The 23,384-nt window shown below is 45.1% G+C and overlaps 1 protein-coding gene across 7 annotated transcripts in view; it reads left to right on the top strand.

Moving 5' to 3' along the window:
* The window catches only part of LOC137352259 (eukaryotic translation initiation factor 4 gamma 3-like), a 436,424-nt gene that overhangs the window by 165,537 nt on the left and 247,503 nt on the right, over positions 1–23,384 (top strand). For 6 of the 7 annotated variants that reach the window (XM_068017538.1, XM_068017532.1, XM_068017537.1 and 3 more), the window contains 2 exons: positions 2,677–2,769; positions 19,183–19,215. In XM_068017538.1, the coding sequence (XP_067873639.1) occupies positions 2,743–2,769; positions 19,183–19,215 (60 nt within the window). In that variant the 5' untranslated portion in view covers positions 2,677–2,742. The remainder of the gene's footprint in view (positions 1–2,676; positions 2,770–19,182; positions 19,216–23,384) is intronic. The other variant, XM_068017534.1, reaches the window with a different exon arrangement.

Raw genomic sequence — 23,384 nt, 5'->3', positions numbered from 1 at the left:
TCCTTCCCCCCCCTCCCTTCCCCCCCCTCCCTTCCCCCCCCTCCCTTCCCCCCCCTCCTTTCCCCCCCCCCCTCCCTTCCCCCCCCTCCCTTCCCCCCCTCCCTTCCCCCCCTCCCTTCCCCCCCCTCCCTTCCCCCCCCTCCCTTCCCCCCCTCCCTTCCCCCCCTCCCTTCCCCCCCCTCCCTTCCCCCCCCTCCCTTCCCCCCCTCCCTTCCCCCCCTCCCTTCCCCCCCTCCCTTCCCCCCCCTCCCTTCCCCCCCCTCCCTTCCCCCCCCTCCCTTCCCCCCCTCCCTTCCCCCCCCCTCCCTTCCCCCCCTCCCTTCCCCCCCCTCCCTTTTCCCCCCCTCCCTTCCCCCCCCTCCCTTTCCCCCCCTCCCTTCCCCCCTCCCTTCCCCCCTCCCTTCCCCCCCCTCCCTTTTCCCCCCTCCCTTTTCCCCCCTCCCTTTTCCCCCCCTCCCTTCCCCCCCTCCCTTTTCCCCCCCTCCCTTTCCCCCCCTCCCTTCCCCCCCCTCCCTTCACCCCCCTCCCTTCCCCCCCCTCCCTTCCCCCCCTCCCTCCCCCCCCTCCCTTTCCCCCCCTCCCTTTCCACCCCTCCCTTCCCCCCCTCCCTTTCCCCCCCTCCCTTTCCACCCCCTCCTTCCCCCCTCCCTTCCCCCCCTCCCTTTCCCCCCTCCCTTTCCCCCCCTCCCTTTCCCCCCCTCCCTTCACCCCCCTCCCTCCCCCCCCCTCCCTTCCCCCCCTCCCTTCCCCCCCCTCCCTTCCCCCCCCTCCCTTCCCCCCCTCCCTTTCCCCCCCCTCCCTTTCCCCCCCCTCCCTTTCCCCCCCTCCCTTCCCCCCCTCCCTTCCCCCCTCCCTTCCCCCCCTCCTTTACCCCCTGCCCCCCTTTCCTCCCTCCTTCCCTCCTTTCCCCCCCTCCCTTCCCCCCCTCCCCTCCCCTCCCTTCCCCCCTCCCCTCCCTTCCCCCCCTCCCCTCCCTTCCCCCCCTCCCCTCCCTTCCCCCCCTCCCTTCCCCCCCCTCCCTTCCCCCCCCCTCCCTTCCCCCCCTCCCTTCCCCCCCCTCCCTTCCCCCCCTCCCTTCCCCCCCCCCTCCCTTCCCCCCCCCTCCCTTCCCCCCCTCCCTTCCCCCCCTCCCTTCCCCCCCCTCCCTTCCCCCCCCTCCCTTCCCCCCCCTCCCTTCCCCCCCCTCCCTTCCCCCCCCTCCCTTCCCCCCCCCTCCCTTCCCCCCCCTCCCTTCCCCCCCCTCCCTTCCCCCCCCTCCCTTCCCCCCCCCTCCCTTCCCCCCCCCTCCCTTCCCCCCCCCTCCCTTCCCCCCCCCCCTCCCTTCCCCCCCCCCTCCCTTCCCCCCCCCCTCCCTTTCCCCCCCCCCTCCCTTCCCCCCCCCCTCCCTTCCCCCCCCCTCCCTTCCCCCCCCCTCCCTTCCCCCCCCTCCCTTCCCCCCCCCTCCCTTCCCCCCCCCCTCCCTTCCCCCCCCTCCCTTCCCCCCCCTCCCTTCCCCCCCCCTCCCTTCCCCCCCCCTCCCTTCCCCCCCCCCCTCCTTCCCCCCCCCTCCCTTCCCCCCTCCTCCCTTCCCCCCCCTCCCTTCCCCCCCCTCCCTTCCCCCCCCCTCCCTTCCCCCCCCCTCCCTTCCCCCCCCCTCCCTTCCCCCCCCTCCCTTCCCCCCCTCCCTTCCCCCCCTTCCCCCCCTCCTTTACCCCCTGCCTCCCTTTCCCCCTTTCCTCCCTCCTTCCCTCCCTTCCCCCCCCCCTCCCTTCCCCCTTTCCCCCCCTCCCTTTCCCCCCCTTCCCCCCTCCTTCCCTCCCTTCCCCCCCCTCCTTCCCTCCCTTGAAATGTTTTCAGACCAACTTAACAACAGGGACTGGAGCACATGCGTTGCCCCAGACAATGTCAATATTTTCAGAGCAACTTACCTTGGAACAATCTCCTCTATCTAATTAAAAATGAAGCAAATGTCCAAAATGACTAATTAATTGAGATAAAACGCCCGACGAAACCTCTCCTCCTTCCATTTTCAAAAACTCGCGCCGAAGCTTTCGGAAGATTGACGCACGTGCGCACACGGTCTCAGGCCCGCTGCGCATGCGCTGCGGTCCGGATTGCCAGGACCAGTTTGCGCATGCGCAGAGGCCAACCTGGCGTGTTCCCCAAGGAAGATGACGTTCGCGATGACGTCATCTGCGCATGCGCAAACTGGTCCTGGCAATCCGGACCGCAGCGCATGCGCAGAGGGCCTGAGACCGTGTGCGCATGTGCGCACTGCGGCGCATCCTGATGACGTAGCATTGTCATCAATCACTTTGTTTCTATTATGAATGGATCTGTACAGTAATAATTTCATAGATCATAGGCAGTGATGTTTGGATAATTTCATTGGGATGGCAGTGCTGTAGATTAAATTTTCCTTAGGGTGGAATGCTATTACACAGTGGGCATTTGGCAGACCACTTTGAGAAGAAGCCATTAGCCATGACTGCTATGGTTGGATTAGTGTGTATTTGTGTTGAGCTTTGGGTAATTATCCTTCTAAATCACAATGCCATCCATTCAAACTGTGAACATTATCTGATTGTACTAATTAAGATTCATTTGATCTGTTTAATGCATCTTGAGCATTTTAATATTCTATTAAATTAAGGATTTATTTGCATTTTTTAATGCAGCCATATTTCTTTTATGCAGGCTGCCTTCCAGTCTGGCCAGAATGCAGCTCCTCCTCCCCTTGTGTACTCTCAAAATCCACAGACAATGACTACGCAACCACAGACTAGACAGGTAAGATGCCTCTGGGGAATGCCACTACAGCATCTTGACTTCATTTCACATTTAAAATTGTGGTGTTAAAAGGCATGCTTTTGGTGCAAAGCATTTTATTTTCAGTGCTTTCCACAACAGAATAATTGTCAGGCAGTCAGTGATACCAATGCTGTTAATTAATGGGTGTAGTTAACAGAACTAGCGATGCCATATTTGTGCAAAAACTGGTTCATATCAACAAAGATGAATTGGTAACGTAGATGCATTGAAAACTCAAATTTCATAGAAAATACAGTTGTCAAACAATTTCAAAATTACTGTCCTGAGTCATTTATTCACAAATTACTGCAACTCTAAATATGAATCATGAATGACATAGTCTGTTCAATTTATTAAGCTTAAAAATTAAAACACTTCTGGGCATAGTGATGAGCCAAGACATTATCATTGGCTGCACGATTGAGCTAGTGCTTGTCGTCCACCTTAATTAGCAAAGACTGATGACTCTGCCATTTTCAATACTCCTTTGATAGTTGCAAAGAACAGTAGAGGATTATTACTTGTCATGGATCCTTCATTACCTGTCCACTTTGCAGCATCCTGCAAAATATCTACTATGTTGGAAAGAAGCCCCTCCTCATCCACAATATTTTCCAGAATGACTTGGTAGACAACATGGGCCCACTGAAACGTGGCTCACTGCTGACTCCTTACTGCTGACTCCTTTGTACCGAAACTGTTCAACTCAGCAGCGCATTTTACCGCGATGCATGCCAAAACTAATGCAGGGATGGTCTAGTTCTCTTCCTAAATTCCATTTCAATTTGACTCCTCCAGTGCAACCTAGTATTCAGAGTTCTCTGTCTCCAAGCCTACCTATAGGGCTTTTTCATTGCTGAAATTTCTTCCCAGCTCTCCTCACAGCCTCTGACAATTGATTTCTTTCCTTTGGTAATTTTCCAATTCTCTGACATCTCTTCCCTCTTGTTCTTAATCTAACCCTACTCCCCTAATGCACATACAACATAATGATCACGAACAATTGTGAATAACTCTGTAGGTAGCCGACGCACTATTGTGTTGTTCCTCTTTGCTGCTGTATCACCAATTCTAGAGGGCAAAGGTACCCAAATTCCCCCCTCCCACTATAACCTGCCTCCTTTCAATTCCAGGTGCAGATAACTCATCTCACTGAAGAAAATGGGCTTAACTTTAACAAGCCAGTGCAATGAAGCAAAAGTAGCATAGTCAAGCTCGGCATTTTCCTGAAATTCTTGAGTTTCAGCTTCTGAAAATAAAGGCCAGTACTCCACCTCCCCCAAGATAGCATCTTACTCACATTCAGGACTCGCAAGTTGCCCAATGCCACAAGCTAGTGAGAATAGAAATAGGAAGATGGGGAGGATCAATGTGTGGTTCGAAGCATGGTGCAGGAGGGAGGGCTTTGGATTCTTGGGGCATTGGAACTAGTTCTGGGGCAGAAGGCACCTATTTAAAAGGGACGGATTGCGCCTCAACAGGACTGGGACCAATGACGTTGTGGGGAGGATCACCAGTGTAGTTGGGCAAGGTTTAAACTAAATTGGCAGGGGGTGGACACCAGCATATAGAAGTAGAGAAGAGGAATAAGATGCATAATGTGAGTGTTGGACAGTACTAGAGAAGGAATTAGTTCTATATTAGATAGGAGCAGACTGAGAAGGTCTGTGAGGAACAATGAGGATTACAATGCATGTATGTAAACACAAAGTGTGGTGAATAAGGTTGGTGAGCTACAAGCACAAATAGCAATATGGGAATATGATGTAGCGGCAATAATGGAAACTTGGCTTAAAAATGGTAAGGACTGGGTGCTTAATGTACAAGGATAATAAGTGGTCAGAAAAGACAGAGAAGGAAAAAGGGAGTAAAAACAAAGTGCTGGAAATACTCAGCAGGACTGGCAGCATCTGTGGAGAGAAAAGCAGAGTTAACATTTCAGGACTATGACCTGTCATCAGAACTGGCAAAAGTTAGATGTAACTTTGGGCAAGTGAAAGCGGGGAGGGGGGGAAGACCGACAAAAGGGGAAGTGTGTGATAGGGCAGAGAGCAGGAGAGATTAATGATAGAGATGTCACAAAATAAAAGGGAATGGTAATAGTTGTAGTAAAGGACAAAGCATTAGTCCAGAGAATTAATGGCAGAATAATTAACAGCAAAAACAAGTTTAAGACAGGCGCATGGTTAAAAAATTAATTAATTAAAATGGCAGTCATGCATTGAAATTGTTGAACTCCATGTTGAGTCCAGAAGGCTGTAGTATGCCGAATTGGAAGATGAGGTGCTGTTCCTCAAGCTTATGTTGGGCTTCATTAGAGCATTGTAGCAAGCCAAGGACAGAAATGTGGGCATGAGAGCAGGGTGGTGAATTAAAATGACAGGCAACTGGAAGCTCAGGGTCATGCTTGCGGACTGGACGGAGGTGTTACACAAAGTGGTCACCCAGTCTGTGTGTTTGGTCTGCCCAATGTAGAGGGAAAAAGGGAGGTAGGGTGGTAGTACTGATTGGGGAAGACATTGTAGTGTTGGAAAGAGAGCATGTCCTTGCGGGGGCAAGAACAGAATCCATTTGGTTAGAGTTAAGCAAAAGGCCTTCAAATAGTGAGAGATAGAGGAGCAAATCTGCAGGGGAATCAGATGTGCAAGAATCAAAGAGTGGCGATATTGGGGGTCTTCAATTACCAAATATCCATTGGGATAATCTTAGAATAAAGGGAAAGGAGGGGGAGGAATTTCTGTATTGTGTTTAAGAGAACTTCCTTAATCAGTATATTTTAAGCCCAACTAGAAAGGAGGCATTGCTGGATCTGGTGCTGGGAAATGAGGTGGGCCAAGTGTCTGTGGAGGAGCACTTGGCTAAGAGTGATCATTGTATCATCAGGTTTAGACTCGTAATCCAAAAAAGCAAGGAACAATATAAGGTAGAACGTCTAGATTGGAAGAGGACTAATTTCAATGCGATGAGAAGGGATCTAGCCAGGATAAAATGGAACCAAAGACTGACAGGAAAAACCTTAAGGAAGAGATGCTTCAGGTATAGGCTAGATATATTCAAATGAGGGCGGAAGGTAGAGGAACCAAAAGCAGGGCTCCTTTGATGACGAGAGATAAAGATTATGATGAAACGGGGGGGGTGGTATGATGCATGCCAGGTGAATTCGTCAAGTGAGAACCAGGACAATACAAGCTGCAGAGAGGTTGAGATCATTCACCATAGTCACTGTTATAGAGAATGCCATTTTTGGAGAGAAACCACTGCCCTATTTAGCATTGCCATTGTGGGGAGGTAGCAAGGAAAGACCAATATTTCCCATGGGGCACAAGCCAAAAAGAAACCTCAAGATAGTTTTCCCACATCCTAGTACTGGCTTCAGAATGGCAATAACATGCAGATAGTCATAGTCATTTATGGCACAGGAGGCTGCCATTCGGCCCATCAAGTCCACCTCTGTTTCGGCCCATCAAGTCCACCTCTGTGGAGCAATCCAGTCAGTTCCACTCCCCTGCTCGATCCCTATAACCCCTGCAAGTTTATTTCCTTCAAGTCCCCATCCAATTTCCTTTTGAAATCATTGTCTCTGCTTCCAGCACCCTCATGAGTTCCAGGTCATTACCACTCGCTGTGTAAAAAAAAACAGTTCTTCCTCACTTCCCCCCTGCATCTCTTGCCCAAAACCTTCAATCTGCATTCCCCAGTCCTTATACCATCAGTTAATGGGAACAGTTTTTTCTTCTCTACCTTATCTATGTCTGACATAATCTTGTACACCTCTATCAAATCTCCCCACAATCTCCTTTGCTCCAAGGAAAACAACCCCAGCTTTTCCAACTTAACCTTGTGACTAAAATCTCCTATCCCTGGAACCATTCCAGGAAATCTCCTCATCTTTCCTAAAGTGTGGCAACCCCTGGAATTGGGCACAGTACTCTAGTTGGGGCCTAACCAAAGCTTTATAAAGGTTCAGCATAGCGTCCCTGCTTTTGTACTCTCTGCCTCTTTATGAAGCCCAAGATCCCATATGCTTTGCTAAGCACTTCCTCAATATGTCCTGCCACCTTTAAAGATCGATGCACATGCACCCCCAGGACTCCTTGTTCCTGCACACTCTTTAGAACTGTGCCAAACTCACGCTATTCCTTCAGCCAAAATACATCACTTCACACCTCTCTGTGTTAAATTCCGTCTGCCACTAGTCTGCCCGTTCTGTTAGCCTATCTATGTCCTGTTTCAGGTGGTTTGTATCATTCTCACTGTTTGCCAATCCTCCAGGTTTGTTAGCATCAGCAAATTTTGAAATTCTACTGTATTCCAAGATTATTTATTATATATAACAAAAAAAAAAATCAGTGGTCCCAGCACTGACCTTTAGGAAACACCACTGTCTACCATCCTCCAGTCTGAAAAACAACCATTTGCCATGACTCGCTATTTTCTGTCCCGCGCCAAATATTTTATTCAGTCGGATACTGACCCTCCTATTCCATGAGCCTTAATTTTGTTAACTAGCCTTTTATATGGTATTTTATCAAACACTTTATAAAAATCCATATCGACAACATCCATCTCATTCCCTTCATCAAAAAATTCAGTTAGATTAGTCAACTATAATCTGCCTTTTACAAATCTATGCTAGCTATCCTTAATTAACTCAAATAAACCTCTCCAAGCGCTTGTTCATTTTTTCCCTGATTATTGTTTCTAAACCTTACCCACCACTGATAAACTAACTGGCCTGTAGTTGCTAGGACTGTCCTTACACCCTTTCTTGAACAAGGGTGTCACATTTGCCACTCTTCAATCCTCTGGCGCCTCCTCCCCTGTATTAGGGAAGATTGTGGCAAACCCATCTGCTATCTCCACCCGCACTTCCTTCAGCAACCTGGAATGCAGGCCATCTGGACTCGGCGACTACTCTAAACATAACCAGCCTTTCCAGGACATCCTTCATATAAATTTTAACCCCATCAATTACCTCTACCACCTCTGCTTTTACTGATATTTTGTCAGCATCCTCTTTCTTAGCAAATAGTGGTACAAGGGACTCATTAAGTATTCTACCCTTGCCCTGTGCCTCTAAGCATATGTTACCCTCTTTGTCCCCACTTACTATTTATATGCCAGTATAAGTTTTTGGGTTTCCTTTTATGTTAACAGCCATTGTCATATTCTCTTTGCCAATCTTATTTGCCTCTTCACTTCCCTCTCAACTTATTGTATTTGACTGGTTTCTTGCTGGGAAGAATTCACCTGATATGCATCATTCTTCCTCTTGTTTTGTTTCTTCATATTCTCTATCTCCTTCATCATGCAATGAGCCCTGGCTTTGGTTCTGCCACCTTTCACCCTTGTTGGGCTGTACCTAGCCTATACTGGAAATGTAAGATTATAGCACAAGAATTAGGAGCAGGAGTAGGCCATTCCACCCCTCAAGCCTGTTCCTCCATTCAGTAAGATCATGGCTGATCTGATGTGACCTCAACTCCACTTTCCTGCCGGCCCCCCATTACCCTCAACTCCCTGATGGATCAAAAATCTACCGAACTCAGCCTTAAATATTTTCAATGACCGAGCCTCCACAGCTCTGTGGGGTAGAGAATTCAAAAGATTAACAACCCTGAGAGAAGAAATTCCTCCTTATCTCCATCTTAAATGGGAGATGCCTTATGCTTAAACTGTGCCATGATTCCCCCACAAGGAGAAACATCCTTTTCTATTGAAGTTCGCCCTCTTCCAATTTAGAAGTTCTACTTTAGATTGCTCCTTGTTGTTCTCCATCCTCCCTCCTGAAGTCCTCCATCCCCCTCCTGAAGTCCCCAGCATTACAGATGCCAGTCTTCAGCCAATTCGATTCACTCCGCGCGATATCAAGAAATGACTGAAGGCACTGGATACTGCGAAGGCTTTGGATCCTGACAATATTTCAGCAATAGTACTGAAGACCTGTGCTCCAGAACTTGCCGCACCCCTAGCCAAGCTGTTCCAGTCTTGCAATAACACTGGCATCTACCCGGCAATGTGGAAAATTGCCCAGGTATGTCCTGTGCACAAAAAGCAGGACAAGTCCAACCCGGCCAATTACCGCCCCATCAGTCTACTCTCAATCATCAGCAAAGTAATGGAAGGTGTCATCAACAGTGCCACCAAACAGCACTTGCTTAGCAATAAGCTGCTCAGTGATACCCAGTTTGGGTTCCGACAGGGCCACTCAGCTCCTGACCTCATTACAGCCTTGGTTCCAACATGGACAAAAGAGCTGAACTCTAGAGATGAGGTGAGAGTGACTGTCTTTGACATCAAGGCAGCATTTGACTGAGTATGGCATCAAGGAGCCCTAGCAAAACTGGAGTCAATGGGAATCGGGGGGGAAAACTCTCTACTGGTTAGAGTCATACCTAGCGCAAAGGAAGATGGCTGTTGTTGGAGGTCAATCATTGCAGGAGTTCCTCAGGGTAGTGTCCTAGGCCCAACCACCTTCAGCTGCTTCATCAATGACCTGCCTTCAATCATAAGGTCAGAAGTGGGGATGTTCGCTGATGATTGCACAATGTTCAGCACCATTCGTGACACCTCAAATACTGAAGCAGTCCATGTAGAAATGCAGCAAGACCTGGACAATATCCAGACTTGGGCTGATAAGTGGCAAGTAACATTTGCGCCACACAAGTGCCAAGCAATGACCATCTCCAACAAGAGAGAATCTAACCATCTCCCCATGACATTCAATGGCATTACCATCACTGAATCCCCCACCATCAACATCCTAGGGGCTACCATTGACCAGAAACTGAACTGGAGTAGCCATATAAATACCGTGGCTACAAGAGCGAGCCAGAGGCTAGGAATCCTGCGGCAGGTAACTCGCCACCTGACTCCCCAACACCTATCCACCATCTACGAGGCACAAGTTAGGAGTGTGATGGATTACTCTCCAGTTGCCTGGATGGGTGCAGCTCCAACAACACTCAAGAAGCTCGATACCATCCAGGACACAGCAGCCCGCTTGATTGACACACCATCCACAAACATTCACTCCCTCGACCACCGACGCACAGTGGCAGCAGTGTGTACCATCTACAAGATGCACTGCAGCAACGCACTAAGGCTCCTTCGACAGCACCTTCCAAACCCACGACCTCTACTACCTCGAAGGACAAGAGCAGCAGATGCATGGGAACATCACCACCTGCAAGTTCCCGTCCAAGTCACACACCATCCTGACTTGGAACTATATCGCCGTTCCTTCACTGTCACTGGGTCAAAATCCTGGAACTCCCTTCCTAACAGCACTTTGGGTGTACCTACCTCACATGGACTGCAGCGGTTCAAGAAAGCAGCTCACCACTCCCTTCTCAAGGCCAATTCGGGATGGGCGATAAATGCTGGCACAGTCAGTGACGCCCACATCCCATGAATGAATAAAAAAAAATTACAAATCTAAAAAAGACTTGCATTTGTATAGTGCCTTTCATGACCACCGGACATCTCAAAGTGCTTTATAGCCAGTGAAGTACTTTTTAAATTGTAGTCACTGTTTTAATGCAGGAAACATGGCAGCCAGTATGTGCACAGCAAGCTCCCACAAACAGTAATATGATAATTACCAGATAACCAGTTTGTGTAATGTTGGCTGAGGGATAAATAATAGCCACTACACCAGGAATAACTCCCCTGCTCATGTTCAAAGTAGTGCCATGGGATCTTTTACATCCACCTGAGCAAGCAGATGGGGCCTCGGTTTAATGCCTCATCCGAATGGTGGCACCAATAGTGCAGTGCTCCCTCAGTACTGCACTGGAGTGTCAGTCTTGAACCCAGAATCTTGTGATTCAGAGGCGTGCATGCTACCAACTGAGCTACAGCTGACTCTAAACGTTATGATATGATCACTCTTACCCAAGTGTTTCCCCACAAACCCTTGGTCCATCTCGCTCCCCAGCAGCCGATCCAGCAATGTCTCTTTTCCAGTTGGACTGAGAACATAATGATCAAGGAAGATCTCCTGAACACAATTCAGAAATTCCTCCCCCTCCTTTCCCTTTACTGTTTCATTAAACCAGTTGATGTTTGGGTAATTCAAGTCCCCCAATATCACCACTCTATAATTCTTGCACATCTTGGTGATTTTCTTGCACATTTGCTTCTCTATCTCTCTCACTATTTGAAGGCCTATGGAATACTTCCAATAGCATGATCACGGACATGCTCTCTTTTCAACATTAGTGTTTTTCCTAATCAGTACTGCAACCCCACCTCCCTTGTTTCCTCCCCTGTCTTTTCTGAACACTTTGTATCCTTGAATATTAAGCACCCAGTCCTCACCATTTTTAAGCACATTTCTGTTACTGCTACTACATTATATTCTCACGCGGCTATTTGTGCTTGTTGCTCACCAGTCTTACTCACCACACTGTTTGCGTTTAAATACATGCTTTGTAAGCCTGTTTTTGTATTCCTTGTCCTTCTTAGTCTGCTCCTATCTAATATGGTGCTACTACCTTCTCTAGTACTATCCAACACTCTCTCTCCTTTATGCATTTTATTCCTCTTTCCTATTTCTATATGCTGGTGCCCATCCCCTGCCAATTTAGTTTAAACCTTCTCCAACCATATTGGTGAACCTCCCCATGAGGGTGTTGGCTGCAGTACTGTTGTGCAACCTATCCCTTTTGAATAGGTGCCTCCTGCCCCAAAACTTATCCCAATGCTCCAAGAATCTGAAGCCCTCTCTCGTGCCTCATGCCACGTGTTGATCTCCCTCTCTTCCTATTTCTACACTCAGTAGTGTGTTGTACTGGGAGTAATCCAGAATATACTACCTTTTGAGGTCCTACTTTTTAATTTCTAATCTAGTTCCTGAAAATCTGACTGTAGGAACTCAATAGCTGCCTCCTCTCTGTTATTGGTACTGACATGTACCACAACTTATGGCTCACTCCCTTCCCTCTGCAGAATATTCTGTACCCTCTCTGTGATGTCCTTTACCCTGGCACCAGGGAGGCATTTCAGCATGCGGGGCTCATGATGACAGTTTCAGAAATGTCTGTCTGTACCCCTAACTATGGAATCTCCTATAACAACTGCATTTCTACTCCTTGCTGTTACTTCTTGTGCAGTCCCTTGCCCATTGGTGCCACGGTCTGGACTGCATTCCTTCGAGGTGTCATCACTCATGCTGAGTACTGATTTGAGAGCGGCACACGTCCCGAAGATTCCTGCACGTCCTGCCTCTTCCCACTCTTCCGGATGGCGACCCATCTATTATCCTGAACACTCTCTGCCTATGGGGTGACCACCTCCTGGAACATCCAAACCAGGAAACTCTCATCCTCTCCGATGCTCTGCAGTGACTCCACCTACCCCTGAAGCTTGGAAATCCTGAGCTCCAGCTCAAGCAGCTGGAGACATGTGGCCTACACATGTGGCCCCTGAAGACACATGAAGTGTCCTTAAGTTCCCACATGGTGCAGGAAGTGCGAGCAACATGTCTCTGCTGCCCATCTATGATCTAAAAAATCTTTATTCCTCTTAGAATCTAGTTAATACCTTGTTTAAACTATTAATTTTAATTAATGCCTCTACACCTCTCTGCTAATGCTTTTATTAATTCACTTAGTGTTGTACATATCCCACTCATCCAGACAATACTTATTTTTAGCTTGCTTCCTGATGCTCATGCTCATTCTGCTGCTCTATTCCTGAACTTCTTCAGCTATGTGCTCCTCACCTGGGGCTCTCTGAACAGCCAATTACTTGCCTGCTGTCCTGTGATTTTACTCCATAATTTTTTTTTTTTGTTGTTCTCACAGTGCTCTGTCTTCCGCTGGCTCCCACAGGCTTGCTCTTTCCTGCTGACTCCCACAGGCTTGCTCTTTCCTGCTGACTATCCAACGATGCACTTACCTGATGGTCTCTGGTACTATTTTTCCTCAGACACTCTCTATCTCCCACAGGCTTGCTCTCTCTCTCCCACTGATCCCCTCCGCTACTTTTACCTGTTAGTCTCCAGCACTGTTTTCTCTCAGGCTCGTTTTCTCTGACTCTAATATGATCTCAAAACTTTTAAGTAACAGGATAATTGCAGGATATGTTTGCAAGAAGAACTTTTGCAAGACCATTTTGGAAAAAATACCTCTAAGAAGTTCATAGAATTGGATATTTGTCTCTCCTCCTTTCCCGAATGAGGTTCTAATATGCTTCCAATGCTTTGATTCCGTACCATACTCATCTGAAACAGAAGGTATTAATAACAGTCATCATATCAAACAACTTAAACTACATTTCATCAAATGCGGCATTTGCAAACATGAAGGGTTTCTTAGAGAGGGGGGACTAATTTAAGAGTCATACAAAATTGTCATCCATTGCTTTATCACCTATCCCTTGTCATTCAGTACAAAGGTGAAATTTACCTGCCATATATTGAACTCCCATATCTTTGTAGTTTTATCAGTCTCACTGTTCCTCATTCATTCAGCCTCTGTCGTCAAAGTCTGGGATAAGAGGTGAGGCATTAGGTGCTCTGTGTAAAGTTTCTGTTACATGGTCATCCATGCATTCTTTTTTATGTTGAAATAATGTAATTAAGATTTTTATTTGCTTTTTGCCCAGATTTGCGGCATGGCCAATTTGACCTTCATCTTAAAAGCTGTTCTTTTTTTATCATAGAATGGTTACAGCACAGGAGGAGGCCATTCGGCCAGGCATGTTTGTGCTGACTTTCTGCAAGAGCAATTCACCTAGTCCCACTGCCCCGCCTGTTCCCCATAGCCCTGCAAAATTTTTGTCCTCCGATAATTATCCAGTTCTCTCTTCAGAGCCTCGTTTGACTCTGCCTCCACTGCAGTGCATTCCAGATCCTAACCACTTGCTGCATTAAAAAAAACAAAGTTGTTCCCATGTTGCCATTGCTCCTTTTGCCACCTTAAATTGGTGCCCTGGTTCTCGACCCTTCCTCCAACGGGAACAGTTTCTCCCTATCAACTCTGTCTCGACCCCTCATGGTTTTGAACATCTCTGTCCAATCTCCTCTTAATCTCCTCCTCTCCAAGGAGAGCAGCTCCAGCTTCTCCAATCTATCCACGTAACTGAAATTTCTCATCCCTGGAACCATTCTTGGTGCAGAAAGGTTTCACCGCTCTAATACCTTCACATCCTTACTAAAGTGTGGTGCCCAGGATTGGACACGCTACTCCAATTGAGGCTGAACCAGTATTTTATACAGGTTCATCATAACTTCCTTTTTTCTGGTACTCTTTGCCCCTATTTATAAAGCCCAGTATCCCGTATGCTTTATTAACCACTTTCCCAACCTGTCCTGCCACCTTCAATGATCAATCCACATAGGCCCTCGGCTCCTGCATCCACTTTAGAATTTTACTCTTTTATATTGCCTCTCCTTGTTATTCCTGCCAAAATGAATCACTACTTGTTCTCTGCATTAAATTTCATCTGCCTATGTCTTCTTTAGTTCACAATACTTCCAAGTTCTATGTCATCTGCAACTTTTGAAATTGTGCTCTATATACCCAAGTCCAGGTCATGAATATATATCAAGAAAAGCAGAGGTCCTAACACCAACCCCTGAGGACCTCCAGTCTGAAAAACAACCATTCACCACTACTCCTGTTTCTTGTTACTCAGCTAATTTTGTATCCATGTTGCTACTGTTCCTTTTATTCCATGAGCTATAACTTTGCTCACAAGTCTGTTCTGTGGCACTTTTATCAAATGCTTTTTGGATGTCCATGTGCACCACATCAACAACATTACCGTCATCCGCCATCTTTGTTATCACATCAAAAAACTCAAGCAGGTTAGTTGAATACAATTTGCCAGTAACAAATCTGAGCGGGATTTCCTTAATTAATCCACATTTGCCCAAGTGACTGTTAACTGAATTATTGTTTCTAGAAGCTTTCCTACCACTGATATCAAACTGACTGGCGAGGCTTATCCTTATACGCTTTCTTGCACAAGGATGTAACATTTAGAATTCTCCAGTCCTTTGGCACCACTCCTGTATCTAAGGATTGCAAGATTATGGCCAGTTTCTCCCTAATTTCCACCCATACTTCCCTCCGTATCCTTGGATGCATCTCATCTGGTCCTGGTGACTTATCAACTTTGTGCACAGCCAGCCTTTTTAACACCTCTATCGATCTTGAGTTCATCCGGTGTCTAAACTGCAACCTCTTTCACTATGACTTGGGCAGCAGTATCTTCCTTGGTAAAGACAGATGCAAAGTACTCCGTACCTCAGGCATGCCTCCTGTCTTCTTGTGTAAATCGCCTTTTAGGTCCCTAATTGACCTCACTCCTTTTTACCACCCTTTTTCACATTTATATGCCTATAGAAGACTTTTTGTGTTGGCTGTCTGTCTCTTCTCATACCCTCTCTTTGCTTCTCATTTCTTTTTTCATTTCCCTCTGAACTTTCTATATTCAGCCTGGTTCACATTTGTATTATCCACCTGACATCTGTCATATTTTCTGCTTTATCTTGCTCTCTGTCACTGTTGTCATCCAGGGAGTTCTGGACTTATTTGGCCAACCTTTCCCCTTCGTGGGGATGTACCTCGACTGTACCCAAACTATCTCCTCTGTAAAAAGCAGCTGATTGTTCTTTTACAGTTTTGCCTTTCAATCTCTTTCCAATTTACCTGGGCCAGATTCGTTCTCACCTCATTGAAGTTGGCCCTCCCCAATAAATTATTTTTACTCTGGATTGCTCCTTGTCCTATCCCTTAGCCAATCTAAACCTTATGATGGTATGAATACTGTCACCTAAATGTTCTCCCCACTGACACTTGAGCCACTTGACCCACCTCATTCCCCAGAACCAATTCAGCAATGCCTCCTTCCTCGGTCCAGAAACATGCTGATCTAGAAAATTCTCCTGAACACACTTCATAAACTCTTACCCCCTATCTTCCCTTTACACTATTACTGTGTTAGTCTATATTGGGATGATTAAAATCCTCCATTATAACTACTTTATAGTTTTTACACCTCTCTTGAATTTTCTTGCAAATTTGTTCCTCTATATTTTTTCCGCTGGTTGGTGGCCTATAAAATACACCTATTAGGGTAATAGTACCTCTATTGTTCTTAACTGTAACCAAATAGAATCTGTCCTTGACCCCTTTAGGACATCCTCTCTCTAGCACTGCAACGTTCTCCTTAATCAATGCTGCTACCCCTCCTCCTTTCTTTCCTTCCCTATGTTTCATGAACACCTTGTATTCAGTAATATTTAGTAGACTGTCCTACCCTTTTTTGAGCCAGGTCTTCATTAAGAGCATCATATTTTCATGTGGCTATCTGCACCTGCAGCTCACCAACCTTATTTACCACACTTCTTGCATTCATATACTTGCTCAGAAAACCTAATTTAGGCCTTAATACATTCACTGTTACTCTGACCCCATCTAATATCTTAACTATTTTCTACTCTAGTGTTATGTCTCTCCCAATTCTTTGTGCACCTTGTTTTTTTATCTCTAATATTACCTCCTGGTTTCCACATCCCTGCCAAGTTAGTTTAAACTCTCCCTAATAGCACGAGCAAATCGTCCTGCAAAGACATTGGTCCGGCTCTGTTCAGGTATAAATCGTCCGGCCTGTACAGGTCCCATCTCCCACAGAACAGGTCCCAATGTCCCAGGGATCTAAAACCCTCCCTCCTGCACCATCTCTTCAGCCACATATTCACTTGCTCTATCCACCTCTTTCTATATGCTCTAGGACGTGGTACCGGGAATAATCCGGAGATTACTACCTTTGAGGTTCTGCTTGCTAGTTTCTTTCCTAGCTCCCTTAACTCTGCCTGCAGGACCTCATTCCTCTTTCTACCTATGTCATTAGTGTCAATATGGAAGATGACCGCTGGCTGTTCCCCCTCCCCCCTCAGAGTGCTCTGCAGCCACTCAGTGACATTTTGGACCCTCGTACCAGAGAGTAGCATAACATCCAAGATTCGCGTCTGCGACTGCAGAAGCACCTAACTGTTAAATCCCCTTTCACTACTGCTTTTCCAGTCTTTCGTCTGCTTCCTGTACAGCTGAGCCAACTATGATGCCGTGGGCTTGACTCTGGCTGCACTCCGCGGAGGAGCCATCACTGTCAACGGTATTCAGAACGGAATACTGGTTGGAGAGTGAGATGCACTCTGGTTTCCTGCACGAACTGCCTGGTCTTCCTTGACTGCTTCCTTGGCGTCCATTCCCTCTCTGTTTGCATACCCTTAATTTGCAGGGTGACCACATCTATAAATGTGCTATCCTCAAAACTCGCAGCCCTGCGGATGTACCTCGATGACCCCAGCTGCTGCTCATCTCCAAAACCTGGAGTTCAAGCTGCTACAGCTAATGACATTTCCTGCACATGTGGTTGTCCAAGACATGAGAAGTTTTCTGGATTTCCCACACGGAACAGGATACGCACTCCAAGGGACCGAGCTGTCTTGCCATACCTCTATTTATTAGACTATTAAACACAGTACCTATTATCAGTGATTTGTTCTCGTGTTAGTATGGCAGAATTTTTTTTAGTAATCCCCATCCTACCAATTGTTTTACTCTCTTCTCTTCCATTCCTTGCTGTGATGCAGTTCTGTGGGTGCCAGGCACCAAATGGTATTTTACACAAGTGGCAATTCTCTATGACCCCAGACATCAGATGTTAGCCAGCTACTTGACCATGCATCACTGCTGTGCTGAATCCTGTTTTCGCACAGTTTCCAGACATGCAAATTTTCAACAGCAGGTTGCTGGATAATGATCAGGATTGGAAGCCATGGCTAAATTCCCCCTGTCCTTTTACTGAGGGGCAGGGATGCTTCTGCTGCCATCACTTCAGTAGAGATCAAATACTTAACCAGCTTGGGTTTAAACCAAGGATCTTTCTTGTCTGTATCGATCAATTTATCACTGCCATGCAAATTAAGCTATCATTGGAGGCATTTCTTTCTCTAATCATCATAGTTCTATGTTTTTCAAGTTTTTGTAAAAACTTTAATCTGTAGAGTTCAAGTTAGTAAGTTTGGCATCACAATGTGAAAGTTGAATGATTTTTTTTGGTATCGTCTCTCTAACTTGAATGCACTTCACCCTCACACACAGCTCCCACACTCTCTGCCAGTCACCTTTTTTGATATGGGGCACTTGGATGTGGGTGTGTTCAAGTTCCTAGTATCAAAACACCCACTGCTACAACTAAGTTATGAGAATAGTGGGTACAGTGGAAGATTGCACAGCAATAATAGCTCCAGTTTGGAACCAGACTCATGAATCATGTCTCATCCAGTTGATTCCCCATTCAATTGTGTTCTACTTCAGTCTTACATAGCTCAATAAATAAGAAAAATACACCTGCAGCAGGGAAAATAAAGGAAATTCCCTTTTTCATCTAAATACTGGGGAAAATGCCTCACCTTGGATATCATGCTGTTTCCAAAGTTCTTTTTTAAGCTTAATGGAACTTCTGCATCAACACTGTAATTTGAGCAATGGAATATGGTTTCCTGATCTATGTAAAAATCAGATTGCCGTATTCCTCCTTCCCGCCGCATGCCCCTCCCTCCCTCACAACTCCGCTTTGAAATTACCATCTTTAACACACTTTGTTTAACTTGCAAGAGCAGCAGAGTCTGTTGGGCTGTCTTTCTCTCTCGCTGCTGTAAGCGCCACACTATAATTGGTTAGAGCATAAGCTTCTCGACAGAACTGACTCTGTGCTATCCCTGCTGAAATCAGTAGCTCAGATAAAAATTGGCTGAATTCTTCTAATAAGGTGGAAGCGAGCTTGACTGTCACCAGGATTCAAACTCAAGCCCATGAGTCTACATGGATAGCGAGCAGCATGCTATTTAAAAAAAAAAATTCTGTGTGCAATCTCATCGCTTCTAAGTTTACTAAAATAATTAGCTTACTTATAACAAGATCATTACTGAACCATATAAGCCCCAAAACAAAACTGGGATATGAGGAGATCTAATTTAGTAAATGTTTGCTGTGCCATGTCTTCTGTTTTTAGTGGCACATTCATTTAAATAATACTATATGTACCAAAATACATATTTCTTTGAGAAGTTGTATAAAAAGTAAAGCAAAGTTGAAAACTATTGCATCTAATAAATTGAGGTATTCGTCAGATATTTGTTTATAATTTACTAGAAAAGTGAGTCCCTGTATGGGTAGAAATGCTGCCTTGTAATTCTGATTTGTGGAAAGCGTTAATTTTTTTTTTACCTAATGTAATGTGTTTAGTGACCTGAAGTACTAGTATATTAGAACTGTGGTTTAATGCTTGTGCTTTGAGTTTTCTAGTCTGTCCTTGCGTTCTTGCTGACTCTGTGTGCCTTTCCCTTGTGTATTTCTTACTTCTCTTCAGTTCGCAGCAGGGCCTCGGGCTGCCCACCACCAGGTATTTACCCCATTCACTTCATACATCTGTTTTTTTTGCCATTAAGATTTGGTCTTAATAAGTAGTTCTAACTTTTCTGATCAAACAATATATTTATTAAAAAGGGAGAGGAAATCTTTTGGCTAAAGATCAGAATAACATCTGATCACCAAAAATTATTGAGATTTTCTTAAGTGGCAACTGATTTCAAGCAACCAAATCTTGCTTCATATGCTTAGGATGGTATTCTCGCAGAACCCCTTTTGGCCACCAAATAATTAAGTTTGAAGGTCAGTTAACTGTAATTGGTTGAAGTGATTAACATCTCTTTCTCCCTCGTTCCACCTTTGACTGCTGGATTTGGAGTGGATCCGGCTGCATTATTTTTCATTCATGAAAAACCAAAGTTGATAGACTGGCCATGCACTTGATGGTTGATCCTTTTGAAGACTGGAAGTTTTTTTTCTTGAAAAGATTTAGATGATTACTTTTTCTTCCCATTAATACATGAAATTAGTTTTTTTTTAAAACCCTTCTCCGATGCTTGGTAGAAAACGGGTTTTTAATTTTCTGAATATTATGTAATCAGAAATACTGCTGAAGGCTGTTAAAGCTTACAGTGCTGCAAGTGAATGTGTAACATTATCTTTAAGAACTATAATTCAAAGCCATAATGACTTGACACCTGCAGAATTGGCTCTTCACTTCTAATGCTCTTATCCCCATTAGATCCCAGATCACACCTCTGCTACTCCTGGTCAAACAGTCACTTCTGTGTCCACAAATCCATCGACATAAGACTTGAAGACATGACAAACAACTTACCTAGGTGTTCATATATCGCTCAAAAACAGAAACTACTTCGTTGTGAAATCTTCATGCAACTGAAGGATCATACTAGACAGCTCATCTGGCACTACATATATATGATTTCACCCAATCTGTGCTCCACCCCTTGAATCTTTACATCTGAGACTAACTGAGGAACTTCTTCCAAAATCAAAGTTAACTGCTTGGTGGCCTCAGCCACCTCTGAATCCAGCCCTGCCCTCTCCTTGACAAAATCTCCATATTCAGTTTCTTAGCATCTCCTCCTTAGCTCCCATGAAACTGACCTTGTCAACTAAACTCAGCACCTTTTTTGATCTCTCCCTGTCCCTGCTGACCATCCAAATTCCCCCCCATCAGCCCCATGCTTGCCATCATTGACCTGTATCTATACTTCAGCATTGTCATTACTTCCTTCAAAACTACCATTATCATGAACTTAATAAAACACTCAACCAGTTTATTCGGATAAACACTGACTTCAATCTTTTTCCCATTTCGACATCCTCGAACATTTCTTTGCTTCACATTTGTGCTCCCACCACTGAGTTATAGATCCACCAATCTGTCTGCTGCTCAGTCACGTTTACCAGCAACTCCTGAGTGACATCATCTGGAAGCACAAGTTCAGCTTCCACGTACAATGATGCCTAGTCCTAACTTCACCTCATCCACTGATACCCCAGATGATTTCTGCCATCCAACTGCCTCTCTGACATTAAGATTTGAATGAGAGGAAATTTTTCTCTAATTAAGTACCTTAATGGAAAAAAATTCAAAGCCATTCTCCTGGGCTTCCTGCCTTACTTGCCTTTGGAGGCATCGGTCTCTCCAGTTGCTACTTTAATCTGAGTCCAAAGGTGTGTGGAACTTTGGCATTTAGTCCAAATTTTGTTTCCTTCCCTACATCTACCAAGACTGATCCCGTCCACCTCAAATATTGCTCTTGCTCCACTGCTGTGGAACTCCTGATCGCCACCAGTGTCATCTTTATTGATTTTCTCCGATGCTCGCCTTGCCCGTTTCCTGACCTCTATTATTTGTGTCTTTAGCTATATAAAATCCTTACATTTCTGTTGTTCGTTTTAGCTGAGTTCCACTAGCTCCCTATGTCCCAGCAAACCTATTGCAAGATCCTCTTCCTTGTTTTCAAATCTCTCCAACATCCCACCTTGTCCTACCTCGGTGATCTCGGACTCTCTTTCTCCATGTGCATGTTTCTGCTGCTCCCACACCTGCTGGTTGCTCACTCCCTCTGTTTCATCCTTGGCAGCGTTCTTTCAGTCTCTTAGCTGTACCAAAGCACCTTTGCTAAATGTGTCTGCTTTACCGTTTCCTTCCCTGCTTTCATCTTTCTAAAAAGCTTATTTTGCTGTATTTATGCTCACTCCCCCAATATTTGTTCCCTCCAATTTTGTCTGCTGCCCACCTTTTTGAGACAACTTCCTGTACATCAGGTGTAGTATGGAACTGTCATTTGAATCCTAAGTTTGATATTCTTTAAAAATACATTTTTAAAAAGATTTTGTGGAAGATTTTACAAAAGTTGTTCCACAGTCATGGTATAGGGAATTCTTAAAAACTCAACATTTCATTACCCACAAACACTTAAATTGCGTTTCCTTTGGACTAGCAGTGGTGTGTATTCTGCTAGCCTTTATTTTCCATTGTGATAACAGTAGCGGTGACATTTCCTCTTCTGGCTTTTACCTTACTGTTAAAGCACACAAGATGTTGGAATTCTTGTTGAGCTTACCACTTTTGCTCCTCAGGCTGGTAAGTCAGTTACAATAAACCAGTTGCACATTTAGTGTGAAGCTAAAGTTTTAATCTTGTGGAGTTGAAAAGTTCACTGTGAATAATCCACACTATTTAGTAATCTGCACTATTCAATCAGCATCATTGTACATGAACTGGAGGATGTTACAAAATGTGAATGTTTAGAGAAGAGGACTTACTTTTTAACAACAGTTTGACGATGACTGAGAATCCAGTGGCGCTGAAAGGCTCCATATGAGGTTTTCTGTCTTGTTATTTTATATTCTTTGAACTTGTCAGCAACTCTGGAAAAAGTTATAGTTTCTGAATAATGACAGCTGACAGTACTGTATGTTGGTCTGATCCAACTAATGTTTTGGACAATGTCGCCTGACTCCTTCAGCTTCTTCAGTCAAACAGTAATAGGTATTTGCATTTTTCATGCACCCTGTTCAGATGCTGCTTGAGTAACTTAAATGATAATTTTCCAATTTGCAAATATTTAAAAGCAGCATATAGCTTGGAAGGTAATGGGATTACTGCCATTCCTAATTGGAGACTCTTGTCGTTTTCTGTCAAGAAGTTGTTGATATGTTTGATCAGTTTTTTGGAACTACCTTTTAAGGCCAATAAAGGGGTGATGGTGATCTTCTGTGGTTTTACTTTTTTTCAACTGTGGACATACATTTGGCATCCTCAATTTTGCGATGCAGAACCCATGCTAAATTCCGCTGGACTATTGATGAAACATGTGTGATCTGGGAATCGGGCATTTTTTAAATACCCTCACACCTGTCATTTTAAAAATACATTTCAAAAATTATTTTAAAAGTGTGTGGGATCAATTGAATATGTCATGGACAGCAACGGTGAGCTGTGACAAATACCTCCATTAATGAGATACACATCTGGGGGAATGTTGCTGCCAACCATGACCTGTTCTTCATTGTGGTTTGGCTGAGTGGATTGCATAGGAGAGTTTTAGTAAATTCTGAATGCAAAGTGGCTGTAGAATGAAAAAATAAAACCTTGCACATGCTATGAAGGCCATTAACAATGAATATTTTTCAAAGATTTCGATTTTAGCGGAATCATTTATATTAGCCTGTGGGTGGAAGTCTTTATTCCTAGAAGACACTATCTTTTAAGTAACTTTTTTCTCTTGCCAAATTCCCCACTTCCCAACTCAAAAGGAAGCATTTTCACTGCTGCCATTTTTTATAGTTGGAAACTCCTCTGGTAGCTTAGTTGGTATAAAAAGATTTAACTGGGCCATACAAACCAGAACTCTGCAAGATTTATTCCAGATCTGCATTCAGTTTGTGGAGCCAGAGGTGGAGGAGCGCTACAATAATGCTTAATGTCCCTGCATGAGTGAGCAATGTTATCAGGCAGGGTTTCCAGTCCTTGAACAAAACCAGAAAATGCTGGAAACACTCAGCTGGTCAAGCAGCATCCATGGAGAAGACAAGTTAATGTTTCAACTGTAGTCTGTACTTCACAACACTACAGACCTGAAACATGAACTTGTCTGCTCTCTCCATGTTGTTGCCTGACTTGTTGAGCGTTTCCACCATTTTCTGTTTTTTTGTTTCAGATTTCCA

The sequence above is a fragment of the Heterodontus francisci genome, chromosome 37 (assembly GCF_036365525.1).
Source record: "Heterodontus francisci isolate sHetFra1 chromosome 37, sHetFra1.hap1, whole genome shotgun sequence".
Classification (NCBI taxonomy): domain Eukaryota; kingdom Metazoa; phylum Chordata; class Chondrichthyes; order Heterodontiformes; family Heterodontidae; genus Heterodontus; species Heterodontus francisci.
This window is presented reverse-complemented; position numbering and strand designations above follow the sequence as displayed.